Below are 13,552 nucleotides of genomic sequence, written 5' to 3' on the forward strand. Positions count from 1 at the left end.
GGGGAGGGGTTGAGCAGGTGCGGGTGGGCGCTGCCCGTGATCAGCTGTGCGCCACCATTTTACGTGGGCAGGCCAATTAAGGCTCGCCAAGTGTGACGCGCACCCAGAAGCTCTGAGCACTCCCTGTGCGGGTAGGGGAGGAGGCTAAGTCAGAGCCTGCGCTCTTTCATGCATGCACGTGAAAGAGCGCAGAAATCTCCCTGGGGCACAGAGCTGCCTCAGGGAGATCAGCTTGAGTTTCAAAATTTTTTTTTTAAATTTAGGACATGTCCTCTCATGTGACAGTGTCACATGAGCTGGGACATGTCTATGAATTTTAATGAAAATCTTTATTTCACTTATTAATCATTCATGAAACCTCATCCCGCCTTTGGATGAGGCTTCATGAAAAATGTGAAGGCCTCCTGGGCTCTTAGCCTGCTCGCCAAGGTTGGATGGGCAGCTATGTTAAGTGGTTTAATTAGTTTTTAAATGGTCCTAATAGGCGTTTGACAGTTCGGCGGGCGCGCAGCCGACTCAGGTACGCATCCTCTGAACTGAAAATCGGAATGATGCACGGTGATGTCGGGACACACGCCCAACATCACCGCACGTCATTTTACGCATCAGCGAGCAGGCACTGCCCCCACTCGCCAAACCGAAGATTCTGGCCCAAGTCAGGGAGACTTGGAGGGGAACTCCCAGGTGGTGGTATTCCCATCTACTTGTTGCCCTTGTCCTTTTAGGTGATAGTGGTCATGGGTTTGGAAGGTGCTGTCAAAGGAGCCTTGATGATTTGCTGCAGTGCATCTTGTTGATAGTACACACTGCTGCCACTGTGCATCGGTGGTGGAGGGAGCGAATGTTTGAGTGTAACATAGTGATCCTTTGTCATTTAACCATTAACAAATTTGTAGACAGTCTCTATCTTATCCCATTGAAGTCAGCCTTACATAAGTCTAGAATTTTAGTGACTGTTTCATGTTTCCCCTTTTCAAACACTACATTGCACTCAGTCATATTGGGCGGAACTTTCCGGCCCCACCAGCCAGCAGGATCTTCTGGTCCCACCGAAGTCAATGGACTTTCAGCTGGCTCGCAGCATCCACTGTGGCAGGACCTGCCATGCTGGGGCTAGGAAATCCTGGCCATTATGTTTTCCATTAGGTAAACGTTCACACAATGTTAAGCTGTTAACTAAATCTGGCTCATTACTACTCACTACATCTAATATGGCATGCCCTGTTGTTGGTTCTCGGACATAGTGCTGCAGAAAGATATCCTGGACAAATTCAGGAAATTCACTGCCTTCCCGACATGTGCTAATCTGTTTATCCTAGCCTGTATGAAAGTTTCAATCCTCCATTAAAATCACTCTGCCTTTCCTGCATACTTTTCTAATCTCTACATTTATACATTCTTCCACTTAACAGCTATTGCCAAGGAGCTAAACACAATTCCCACACAATTTTAAATTGTTTTCTATTTCTTAATTTTACCCATAAAGTCTCCACTCTTACTTCCCATTATATCCTCTCTTTGTGATTAAGGATGAGAAGAATGCACCTCTCCCTTTACCATTTCCCCTATCTTTCTTTTTGACCTTATAACTGGTGTACTTAGTTTCCAGTCCTGATTGTCTTGCAGCCTGCCAGCATGCAGGGGAAGGGGGTTATGGGAGAATTCCATGAGAGGAAATGTGCGGCAACTTTCCTTACGGGACCTGGAGCACGCCTCCTGGTCCCACGATCGGAAGACTTCCACTTACTTTGGAGAACCTCTTTATTTTCCTGTCGGCTTCTGATGTGCTTTGATCCACTGGGGAGAATTTCCCCACTCAGACCTGGGTTAAAATCCAATCGGCGTTGTCCTCGGTAAACACATTTTTGATGAGTCTCCACTTGTTTCTAGTGGGTGCCTCAGCCATTAAGTGGCAGTGAGCAGTTATAGTGGTGGACAGTGATGCCAGTAAAAATGGGACAATAAGTTTGAACACTCTATTTTAAAGGCCTCAATGCTCTGTCCTTTGCTGGTGGAATGGGTTTAAACTCTCCCCATTGTCTCTAAATTGCTGAGCTGAGAGATCTGCATCACTGAAACCTGGCTGCATAGTTCAACATGGCTGCCAAGGTCTCTTGCCATTTACCTGAAAAATATTTAACAATCCATACAGTAATTGTTATTCATTCAATGCTGTCCATGCCCATTCCACATCAATGACTGGTAGAGTGAAACATAACTTCTTTCAAGCTGCAGCTTGTATAATCTCGCCTCTGTTTCTAAGTGAAAGTAAATGTGCTACAAGAAACAGGAAGATCACAACAGCTTGTTTTGGCACAAAAAGCCCTGTAACCAGAGTATTACACTGACACGGGATAACTGGACCCTAGCCAGTATAAAATGTCATCTTGGTCCAGTGAAAATAGGTGTTGGACAAGTAGACTATCAGCTGGTGTTTTATGGTTGTATTTTTTTTTTTCGTCTTTTCTGGCCAGACAACTCTAAATCGTGGTAAACAGGGGAAATGCTTGTCAGTGAAACAATACCAATGATGAAAGCCCAGCTACTAAGGAAGAGAAAAGTAAATTGGACTCTGACAGCACTGCGGTCAATGCTGAAGAAATCCTAACGGGGCTATTGTTACCATATCAAAGGTTTTGGACATATTCTATGCTTGGAGCAGACAAGAACAGCCCCCTTCCAAACATCTGCTTAGAAATTCCAAGCCAGTGCAAGACGTTTTTGATTCTGTGCATTTTCTTTTAGTTTAGCTTTGGTTATGAACCTCATATGCAATTTGTGGCAATTAATAGCATCACTGATTGATTGAATCACTGTGTAATCTGCTGGTTGTAAACTTGAGGTTGGAAGGTCAAATTCCTCTTAATAAAAAGCAAAAGAGTACCTGTTTTTCTTTGCAATTAACAGCCAGCCAGTGAAATCATTGCCCTGAAACTATTAGCATCCAAACACTTATGTATGCATATGATATGTTAGCAATGGTCTTAATCCATTTACAATAAATGTGTTGATGCCTCCTTGCAGAAATAGTTGAAAAATCAATTTTGGATAAATGTATTTAAACATTGATGAATTAATATCCCACTGCTTAATTTCAGGACCCACATGTTTCAACGTCACTGTTCCCTGTGATTTCATTATTGGGCTGTTTACACCGGGGGTAGTGGGGGTGTGAATTTCCTCAGACCTTTTCCTGTTCCACCAGTGTTGTATCGGTGGAAGTTCGGAAACTACCCCCTTTACACACGCAAATGGCATTTCTGCTAAACACCCATCAAAGTTATGGTAGAAGAATGATGAAACCCCAAGGAAATTGCCCTGACCCACCACCCCCACCACCCCACCTTAAAGTACCATAAGTTTGTGAAGTCGCATGAATTGCCTCTGATGATGGGAAATGCTTTTCACAGTTAAGATTTTCTCATGATGGAGCTGTTTGATTTGATCATTTCAATGGGATGGTAAAGGTATTAGCCTTTTCTTTCTCTGAGGAATTCTGTTTTCCAGTTTTCCCACAGTAGCCACTGTACAAAGACAATTCTCCAAACGTTTGACTGTACAATTTCCCCTCTCTTTTTAGGTGACTGCTCCCCCAGCCAAAAACTAAAACATTCAACGTTGTCAATTTTCAACAGGTACTGCAACATCTTCACCTCATTCAGAAATAGATAGCAGCAGTGCCATTCTGGATGACAAGGAAGATTCCTACTTTACAGAAATCCGGAATTTCATCGGAAACAGCAACTACACTGAACGTTCCCCAGGGAACTTGGAGGAGAGGTGAGGAACATATCTTGCTGACAGAGCAAGCGCTGGTTTTTGTGTTCAAGCAGGAAACATTTTTATTGCCCTACTGAAAATGTATTTTAATTGATTTTGTTGTATTATATTTTGCCACCTTTGCCAATCAGGGCAGTAGCATGTAAATATATTAATTATTATTAAGTACTGTTACAGGAAGACTGATGCTCTGGGAGCATGAGACCTGTGACTGTAACTGGCATCAGAACCATTTTGTGGATCTGAGGATGGAGCAGATACAGTACAGTATACCTTGAATGGGGTAGTGTTTAAGTTCCTACTGCACATCCACGAGAGGCTGGGCTAGTAGTGGTATAGGTAATGTTCAAAAAGCAGGAAAATCTGGTGTGGTTCTGAATCAGGGAAATGTTTCTTGGTGCTCACAAAGATGGGAAGGCAAAGCGAAGAGATGGAAAAAGATATGATGCAGACTGCTGAAGAGAGAAAAACACACATTTGAAGAAAAAAATAGGCCTTTTGTTCATACTCTGTAGGTAACATTGGCCTTGTCACAAAGCTCATGCAAAGAAAAGATTTCACCCTTTCATGCAAGGGATTGCTTCAGTCCTTAGTCACTCAACACACAATTAGCTCATCACAATCAAACAGTGATTTGAATAAATCAGTGGCCTGGTCTCCTGATTTACAGATGTAACACACAATCTGGCTATGGAGTTACAGCATTGAGAACAGCATTGAAAAGGGATACCTCCCTTTTTAATCATTTACACCTGTAACTCATTCTGAATACTGAAATCAAAAGGATATTTCTGGCATCATTGTATCAACAACATTTTTGTTATTTTAATTTATTGGCTCACGAGATGTTACTTGTAATGGAATCATATATCCATAACCACTCGGCTGTAATGTGTGCTCATTAAGTAGGTAAATTTAACTTTTTCATTTTTCCTTCTTGAAATCAGACATTTGATGGATAACTAAATACATCCATGCTGTATTATGATATTAATTTAACAATACACAAGATTACAATTTTTGAGGGGTAAACTTAGGTGGTCTCTTGGAGGACTGGCCAAAATGTGACAGTGAATGAGTATGGCGCTGACCTTTAATTTTATACCAAAACTACAAACACTAAGTGTTATTAACAAAAACATCTAACAAGATCACATATGCTTCCATGAGAAAAGTGACTGTGTTCCAGATGCTCACAGGTCGCACACTAATTAGGTACCTGATTATACCCAGAAAATCTCACGGGCAGCTAAGATGTATAGGCCAATGCAAGTTCAGTTGAAATCTCAGGTTATTCAGGCACAACCCATCAAGTAGGAAACTGTAGAGGTATTGGAATGAACTCTTCATATCAGTTTTCACACGTGAAGACTGCAGGCAAGTTGCAGTCTTCATTGTCCCAGAAATCTAAAACAGATGTACAGCTTGGTAAAGTATGTCATGGAGAAGCAAAGAATTAAAAGACCACAGGGATGCCTGGCCAAGATGAACTATGCTGTGGAATTGCCCACAGAAATGAACAAGGAAGTGGAGCACAATGTTGGTTAATATTTGTATGAGCTCTATAAACATAGAAATGTATCTTCATGTAAATAGATAATTGGAAAATCATGTAATGTAAAAAAAAATAAATTCTGCATACATTTTGGGATTTCAGAGCATTTTGATTAACACTGGAAGTGGGAGAAACCCTCAAAAGCATTTCACTCAAAGCTGTTACCATTTATTTAAACAGTGCAGAAGCTATGGCACAATCAGTTCTGGGGTTAATAGATCATATGTCTCATAAATCCATTGGAATTGTTTGAGGTGGTTACAAAATTAGTCAGTAACATATATCCAATTGCTATGTTATTTTGATTTTGTAAAGTATTTAATAAAATTCCACATGAGGTTTTTAAAGAAAACTGAGGCTCAAATGGCAAATTAGGTAGCTGTAATGAACATTTTATTGGCAGTAGAAATAAAAGATAGTGCTCATGTCTGGGACGTAAATACAGCTGAAGTTCCACTGAATTCTACAGGGTCTCCTCTTTATCCTATTTATAAACTATAGAGATTGGGCTACTTCAAATAGGAATGAGAATTTACATTAGAAAACAGATTTTTGAAAATTGTTGGTGACATCAAATAATGTTACCAGTTAACTATAGGAGGAAGATTGTTAAAGTTCAGTGGGATTTGGATTAAGTTAAGCATACGTAGTAAGGAATGATGAATGGATTTTTGTATGGATAGAAATGCTAGTAATGCATATTTAAGCAGGAAAAATTAAACATGTTCATAATGACCAATGGCAAAGGTGGAAAACAGAGGATTCACATATACAAAAGCAAAATAACGTGGATCCTGGAAATCTGAAATAAAAACAAAAATGCTGGTAAAACTCAGCAGAGCAGGCAGGTGTCTGTGGTGAGAAACAGAGTTAACATTTCAGGTCAATGACTTTTCAGTTCTGATGAAAGGATTCATGTGTGACTATTTGTTGTAAAGAACTGTCAATGTGAGGCTGTTATCAACAAAGCTAATCAGATAGTTGAATTTGAGAGTTTTTTTGTCGTAACAACAGGAACGTAGCTTAGTGGGAAAGCCACACTTGCAACATTATGACCTTTATCGGGGCCTGAAAGCCTGTGGCAACCCGCCTTGGCCGTTTATGGGACCCCTGGCTGCATTTTTGGCCACCTGGCATCTAATTAGTGGCAGTCAGGGCTCCTATGCCTTTAAAGAACAAGAGGCCACCTCCCAGAGCAGCTGGCAGATTCGCAGCACCATCAGAAGCAGCGGCCATTACTTGCAGTATGTCTGGAAGACAAGAATGTCATGGGAGTAACCTACCCTCCTGAACAGGTAAGTAAGGACTGGGGGTGCCAGGAGCAGTCACTGTGAGGGGAGAGATGGTGGGTATTGGTGAGGATGGGGGATGCCATTTCCACTGGGAAGACCTCTCTGTGGGTCACAAAGTGCCCGAATAATAGGCCCACAGGGAAGGCACCATGGTTCACCAGGTGATCTCCCCTCTCGGGGAGAGACCATCCACCACTGATTAAATGCCAGCAGTGGCAGGTGGAGGCCAACTGAGCCACTTAAGATGGAAGTAAGATATTTAGCTTAAACACAAGACAAGAGAATGCAAGCACAAATTTAACAAGATGTAAGTGGGACTGTATTTCTTTCACATAGATTGATAGGTGGAACACATTGGCCTCAAAAGTAATTAATTCTTTGTTAATTTGTTTAAAGAAGAATTTAAAACATTTCTGATGAACTGCACAGACACAGGGCTGAACTTCACAAGCCCTGGAGGGATGGGCTGGGAGAAGGGGCTTGGATGGGGAGGGAAGGCGAAGTTTGGAGCACCTGTCGTCTTCCTGCCAGTGACGGAGAAGGTGGAAGACGGCCTTCCTGCCCAGAGGCCAATTGAGCTACTTAAGTGGTCAATTAAATGCTAATATTTAATCAACGGTGGATGGTCTCTCTCCTGGTGAACCATCATGGCCTCCCTGCGAGCCTATTATCCAGGCACTCTATGGCCGCTCGTAGAATAAATTCCTTAGAACCAACGGAAGGAAAGGGCTGGACAAGAGGTGTCCTGAGGATGTGAACAGCAACTAAATAAATACAAATTCCTTTTTTTATTTTCTGTCTAATGCTTCACTCATTACTTTTGAAGAGCAGCAAGAAATTTCAGAGAATTTATTCTCTTTGAAAAGTTTAGTTGTAGATGTTCAGCTCACTCAGATTAATCCAATAGGGTCAATTACATCCTGGTGGCTACCATTGACCAGAAATTTATCTGGACCAGCTATATTAGTCCAATAGCTACAAGAGGAAGTCAGAAGCTGGGAATTCTGCAGTGAATAACTCACCTCCTGAGTCCCCAAAGCCTGTCCACCATCTACAAGACACATGTCAGGAGTGTGATGGAATACTCCTCACTTGCCTAGATGACTGCAGCTCCAACAACACTCAAGAAGCTTGACATCATTCCACTTGATTGGCACCCCATTCACAAAATTCACTCCCTCCACCACCGACACACATTGGCAGCAGCATGTACCAAATCCAAGATGCACAGTGGCAACTCACCAAGCCTCCTTTGACAGTGCCTTCCAAACTCACAACCTCTACCATCTAGAAGAACAAGGGTAGTGGAGGCCTAGGAACACTACCACTTGCAGGTTTTCCTTCAAGTCACACAACATCCTGACTGGGAACTAGCTCGCTGTTCTTTCACTGTCGCTGGGTCAAAATCTTTGAATGCCCAAACAGCACTGTGGTGCACCTAAACCAGGCGAACTGCAGCAGTTCAAGAAGGTGGCTCACCACCATCTTCTTAAGGTCAATTAGGGATGGGCAATAAATACTGGCCTAACCAGTGACACTCCCATCCCGTGGATGAAGAAAAAAAAAGGCCAGGATTTTCCAGCCCTGCCGTGGGTGGGACGTGCCACAGGCAAGGTGGCACCCTGGCCAGAAGCCCATTGACTTGCAGCAGGACCGGAAGATCCCGACGGCAGGCGGGTGTAGAAAATCCCACCCGTAGAGTCCATGAACTGTGTACATTGTGCATGATTTCTTACAGGCCATAATACATTATGCATCCTTTTCTCATCTATATTTCACATATTCTTATTACCCCACTCCCAAACATTTTTAAAATCAGATACATTAACAATTTAGTGGGAAGATGGAGGAGTATAGAAATTGCTGTCAGCATAAAACATTCCAATGGCAGCAAATTTCTAATAGCGGCCAGGAATGTTAATGTTAATGTATTTACTCATTAGCCATTTCTTTAGGTTCTGGTTAGGTATTTCCTCAGCGCTGCTCTTTCTCCATTAGCATAATTTTGCCTGAACAATGGCGGGAAACCCACTTACGCGTGTGAATGTGGCTTGCAGCACACTTTTGGCAAAGACTTGGCAAAGGACCTCGAATAGCTCTGAGGAAATTTCCAGCCCAACAAAATTGCTGAATGAAGACTGAACCAGTAGCTCTATTACACTCAAGTAATTCCACCAGGGCAATTAAATTGGAGGCTTAAGTGGGAAGCACAGCATATTGCAACAGTGACACATCGCTTGTCTGTTGTGCCAAATTTGCACAGTGGTTGCTAGAGAGGTTGCAGTGAAAAGTTTGAGGGGGGAAGTTGGTTCAAGTTTTCTTTGGACATGCCAGGTTTTTGTGTACTTTGGGGATTGTACTTAATGTTTCACTCACACGGGACATGTAGATAAAGACCAACAAGTGCAGGAAAGAGCTGACTGTGATGTCAGGTGGCATGCATGGCATTCCGTCAATTCCTGCTCGTGTGCCACACAGCAGGTCACCCATATTACGCAGTGTAATCTCACAATGGCAGTAGAGATTTACCTGGGGAGACTGAGGTTTAGCAGGAGATATTGACAAATTGAGTCATCTCCTTTGGGAAATTCTCCATAAAACACATTCTATTCACAGAGCACTAGTAATTGCTGTTGGAGCCACAGTGACCCTCAACTGTCGTGCATCAGGCTTCTTCTAGCCTCTGCATTGTCAGCCAGCTTGCTGTCCACAGATGAAGGAGTTCACAGGTTCAGCAGGACAACAATCACGGTGCTTTCACAATTGACCAGCCAGAAGAATGTCAGAAAGCAACAGAAATGTTGGCTTTCCCATAATCTAGAGGATCATTAATTCGTCAGGTCGATAAGGCTGATCCAGTTAAGCTACTTGTTGTCTACAACTTTCCACAGAGTTTGTAGTCAGGAATTGACTGATGGCAATGCTGTCGAAGGTCACTGAAAGTGATTGGACTTTTTCTTATTCAGAGAAAGTTATTGTCTGGCCCTCATGTGGCACAAGTGTTACCTACCACTGGGTGTCAAGGGTAGTTACTCTCACTTCACCTCTGGCATTCGACTTGCATTCACATCCATAAGACCATAAAACGTAGGAGCAGAAATTAGGCCATTCGGCCCATCAAGTCTGCTCCGCCACTCAATCATGACTGATAAGTTTCTCAACCCCATTCTCCCGCCTCCTCCCCGTAACCTTTGTTCCCCTTACAGATCAAGACTGTGATCAGTCTTTCACATGCTCAGGATGTCCTAAAGTCCATTAAAACTAATAAATTACTCTTGAAGTACGGCCACTGTTTTGTACGCAAACAGGGCAGTCAATTTGCAAACAGCAAAGCCCCACAAGCAACAATAATATGGATGACCAATTTGTATATTTTTAGTAGTGTTGGTTCAGGGATCAATATGGAGTCATCATGCTAGAAGAACACAGCTGCTTCACATAGTGCAATGGCACTTCTACACTCACCTGAGCATGCAGAAGAGGCCAAGGTTTAACAAATCCAACAGACAACATTTGAACAATGCAATATTCCTTCAGTATTGCATTAAGATGTTAGAATAGCTTCTGTGTTTAAATGTTGGAGCTTTAACCCACAACCTACAGATTCAGAGGCAAGAAGGTTGCCAAAGCTGGGACCTACAGGCTAATGACTCTGGTATTTCAGGTTCCTGAGAGTACATCTAGATGGTAGAGTATGAATGCAGCTGCTAATGTGGAGTTATGATTTAACTGAGCAACAAAATGAGGAATGATCAGAGGAAACTTGCCTGATTAAATTGTGGGTACCAAGCTGCTAGGTTTAACTCTATATCCTGAGTCGCACTCACCATACATATGGCGATCTAGAAGCTAAGCCTAGCAACAAGTTATTGAGCCACACATTTTGATAATGGATTACTCCAGAGCTTTAAGACTTGATACTGAATCTTTTTTCTCCTATTAAATCGTTTTCCATTAATTTTCTTGAAAGGAATGTTTTTTAAAACATTTTTTCACTCAGTTTCATTAAGCTCCGGAGTCACATTTAAATCTAAGATTAGGTGCTCACATTTTTTGTCGGAGTGTTTTTTTTTGTTCTTGTTAATTTTGCATAACGTTTTTAAACATCACAAAGATTACAGAGATAAAAATCTTCCCAGTTCACTTCAGTTTTCCCCCCTTTGTAAATGGCAACAGGAATGATAGAAAATATCAAAGCTGAAATATGTAAGATGAAATTTGATTAAATTAACATTACGTGCACATTAAAACTTCTCTTGGTGATCGGGCTTTTTCTCTTGCCAACATCTGGCCTCAACATGTAACAATGCAGGAAGTTGGTAAAGAAAGACGAGGTCAGGAGGTCACACAATGTTTCCTTTCTAACTCCTGCACTTTCAGCTGCTTTTGATGGATATTTTATCCTCTGCAAATTACTGCATTTGAAAGTGTAATTAGCGATTTTGTTTTCTTAATCATCTAGCCTTATTCTTTTGGTATAGAGCCAGTGCTACATCGTTTATGACAGACCTGCAAGCTGGCAGTTTGGACTATGCTCAATCATACCCCCTTCATGTCTGTCCAAATCTCATTATTGTCACACATTGATAAGGAGAGACTAAATATGAGATGATTTTCTCAGCAGATGTAACGCAAAAATTCATAACAAGGATTTTTTCTTCCTCTGTCTTCCTATTGTTGTTAATTGTTAAAGATACAACCCCACCGACTTCCACTAATGATCTTTACAGTCTGATTATATGGCAGATAATGGACAGATAGGAAACACAGCTGAGAATAGTTGGATACAGAAGAAAAATGGTGAGTCTCTGGGAGATAGGTATGCTCTCATTTGGGAAAAATAAAGAGTACATAAAGAGGAATGTTAAGAGATTACAGTTTTTACCCAAAGGAACATTTGGACGTAGAGAAATAGTTCAAGATGGAGGATACACATTCAGAACAGGGGGATTTAAGGAATACACACTGGAACAGGCGAATAGTATTTAATCTCATACCAGCAAGATATGTTCTCAATATTGGCTTAAATGTAAGAGAATTATGCTGCCCTTTATACTTTTAAGCTGAAACCAGTAATGATTCTTGTAATGGGATATTCTTAAAATTACAGATTTGTGTTGAGCTTTCTATATTCCATGCGCTGTCATATAGTTTGTTATGGATGTAAGACTCACATACTTTAATGCAGTGGTGTAGATTTTCTTACTTGTAAGCCTTGCTTGTTTGATGGACTTTTATGTAATCGTAGAAATATTGTTTGGAGAAGAATTAAACATATTATTAGGGAGACCTTGCATAGGGATGGAGATGCACTGCCTCCGTTCCATTGATTCTCTGACAGTGTTATATTTCGGACGGGTTGAGGATTTACACAAGGATAATATTCATTGGTAAGAAATTTTGTGCATTTTTCAAAAGGAGAACCATGGACTGTTCTCCAGCTATAGCGCGACGGCATGTCTTCCAAGCATCTGAATTACTCTGTACCCTTCTTTGTTAACAAATCTCACTCATGATTTGCCTTAGCTGACATAATCAGGAATATTGGCAAGTTAATCCATGCATTGTACAGTGAGCTGAAGTTCTGTGTCTATCTTGCTGTTAATGCCAGATATTTTCAGGTTCAGATATCCACAGTACCTGGCTCCTGTCTCTGCCGCATCTGTGGGGCAGCTTTCTGCACTGGCCAAGCTATGGTTTCTTTTCAATACACCTTGCTCTGAGCTCAATCTCTTCAACCTTGTCAGAATTTCAACTCCAATAATACTGAATACTACACATTCTGAGTATACTTTTAGTTTCACACTCTTCAATCTACCAATAAAGCATTAAAAGCACTTGTGAAAAAAAAGTTCCATTGCACTTAATGGCTGCTGATATAATGAAACTCCTCTTATAGTGAAGCAGGACAGAAGAATGAGCATTTTATACTAAACCAACAGCACTGCAAATAAAATTCAGCTTTAATTTTTATACTGATAAGTCACCCCAATGAAATCAACATGATCTCTTGATAAAAGTTAAAATGTGCCTTTTAGTTCATTGAGAGTATCTAAGCAATGAATTCAGTTGACTTTAATAATCATGTTTTGGACAATGCCGTCACTATTAGTATGCTTTTGGAAACAATGTTAACCTGTATATAAAGCCAGTGAACATGCAGAGTCACATTATACAGAGTACACATGTTGCACATGGTTTATATCATAGAGAAGTAGTCATTAGGCTGACTGCCTGCTCTCAGTATTCACATGGATTGACTCCCATGATTAATCTTCTCCATTCTGCTGCTTTCCTTTAACTTTGCGTTCACAAACAGATAAATCATCTATTTTTTTGTTCCAAAAAGGTCATTTCCTGTCTTTTGTACTGAGCCTAATTGCTTCTGTGGTTGGGAGAGAAAGACTGATGTTGTGGAGATGCACGATTGGACTGGTGTTTCGAGACTGACAAAAAAACACGTCTTGGATTGCAATCAGTGAATCATTTGTCCTTGTGGTTTCAGTCGATTTACCAAATAGTGCTTTTCCTGCAGAATTGAGCCATCTGATAACTGCTGATGTCACTATGATTTCTGTAAACTGTACCACATTCTGCTAGCCATACTCCCTGGGCTATTTGGGTTGGCCATCACCAGAAAGTCTATTTATATCCAGGTATGAATGGTCAGTGAATTTCTTCATGGCTCCAAACATTCACTCTTTTTAAAAATTAAAGACACTCCAAATGTTGTTATCTGTATTGTAAAGTTCTGACTATTATTTGTGTGCTTTTTGATTTCCTTACATAGACATAATATTTTTGTTAGGATAATGCCATTTTGATGTTCAGTCCATTATTATAGGGCAGTAATATACATTTGATGTACACAGTTCAACAAGGGCTTTCCATAAGGGAAGGTCCTCAGCTAAGGGGAGGTGATGGC

At 41.1% G+C, this 13,552-nt stretch overlaps 1 protein-coding gene across 6 annotated transcripts in view; it reads left to right on the plus strand.

The window, feature by feature from the left end:
- Positions 1–13,552, plus strand: part of mecom (MDS1 and EVI1 complex locus) — an 837,494-nt gene that overhangs the window by 810,254 nt on the left and 13,688 nt on the right. For all 6 annotated transcript variants that reach the window (XM_041175578.1, XM_041175580.1, XM_041175586.1 and 3 more), the window contains one exon: positions 3,636–3,780. In XM_041175578.1, coding sequence (XP_041031512.1) covers positions 3,636–3,780 — 145 coding nt within the window. The remainder of the gene's footprint in view (positions 1–3,635; positions 3,781–13,552) is intronic.

Source organism: Carcharodon carcharias, chromosome 2 (assembly GCF_017639515.1).
Source record: "Carcharodon carcharias isolate sCarCar2 chromosome 2, sCarCar2.pri, whole genome shotgun sequence".
Taxonomy (NCBI): Eukaryota; Metazoa; Chordata; class Chondrichthyes; order Lamniformes; family Lamnidae; genus Carcharodon; species Carcharodon carcharias.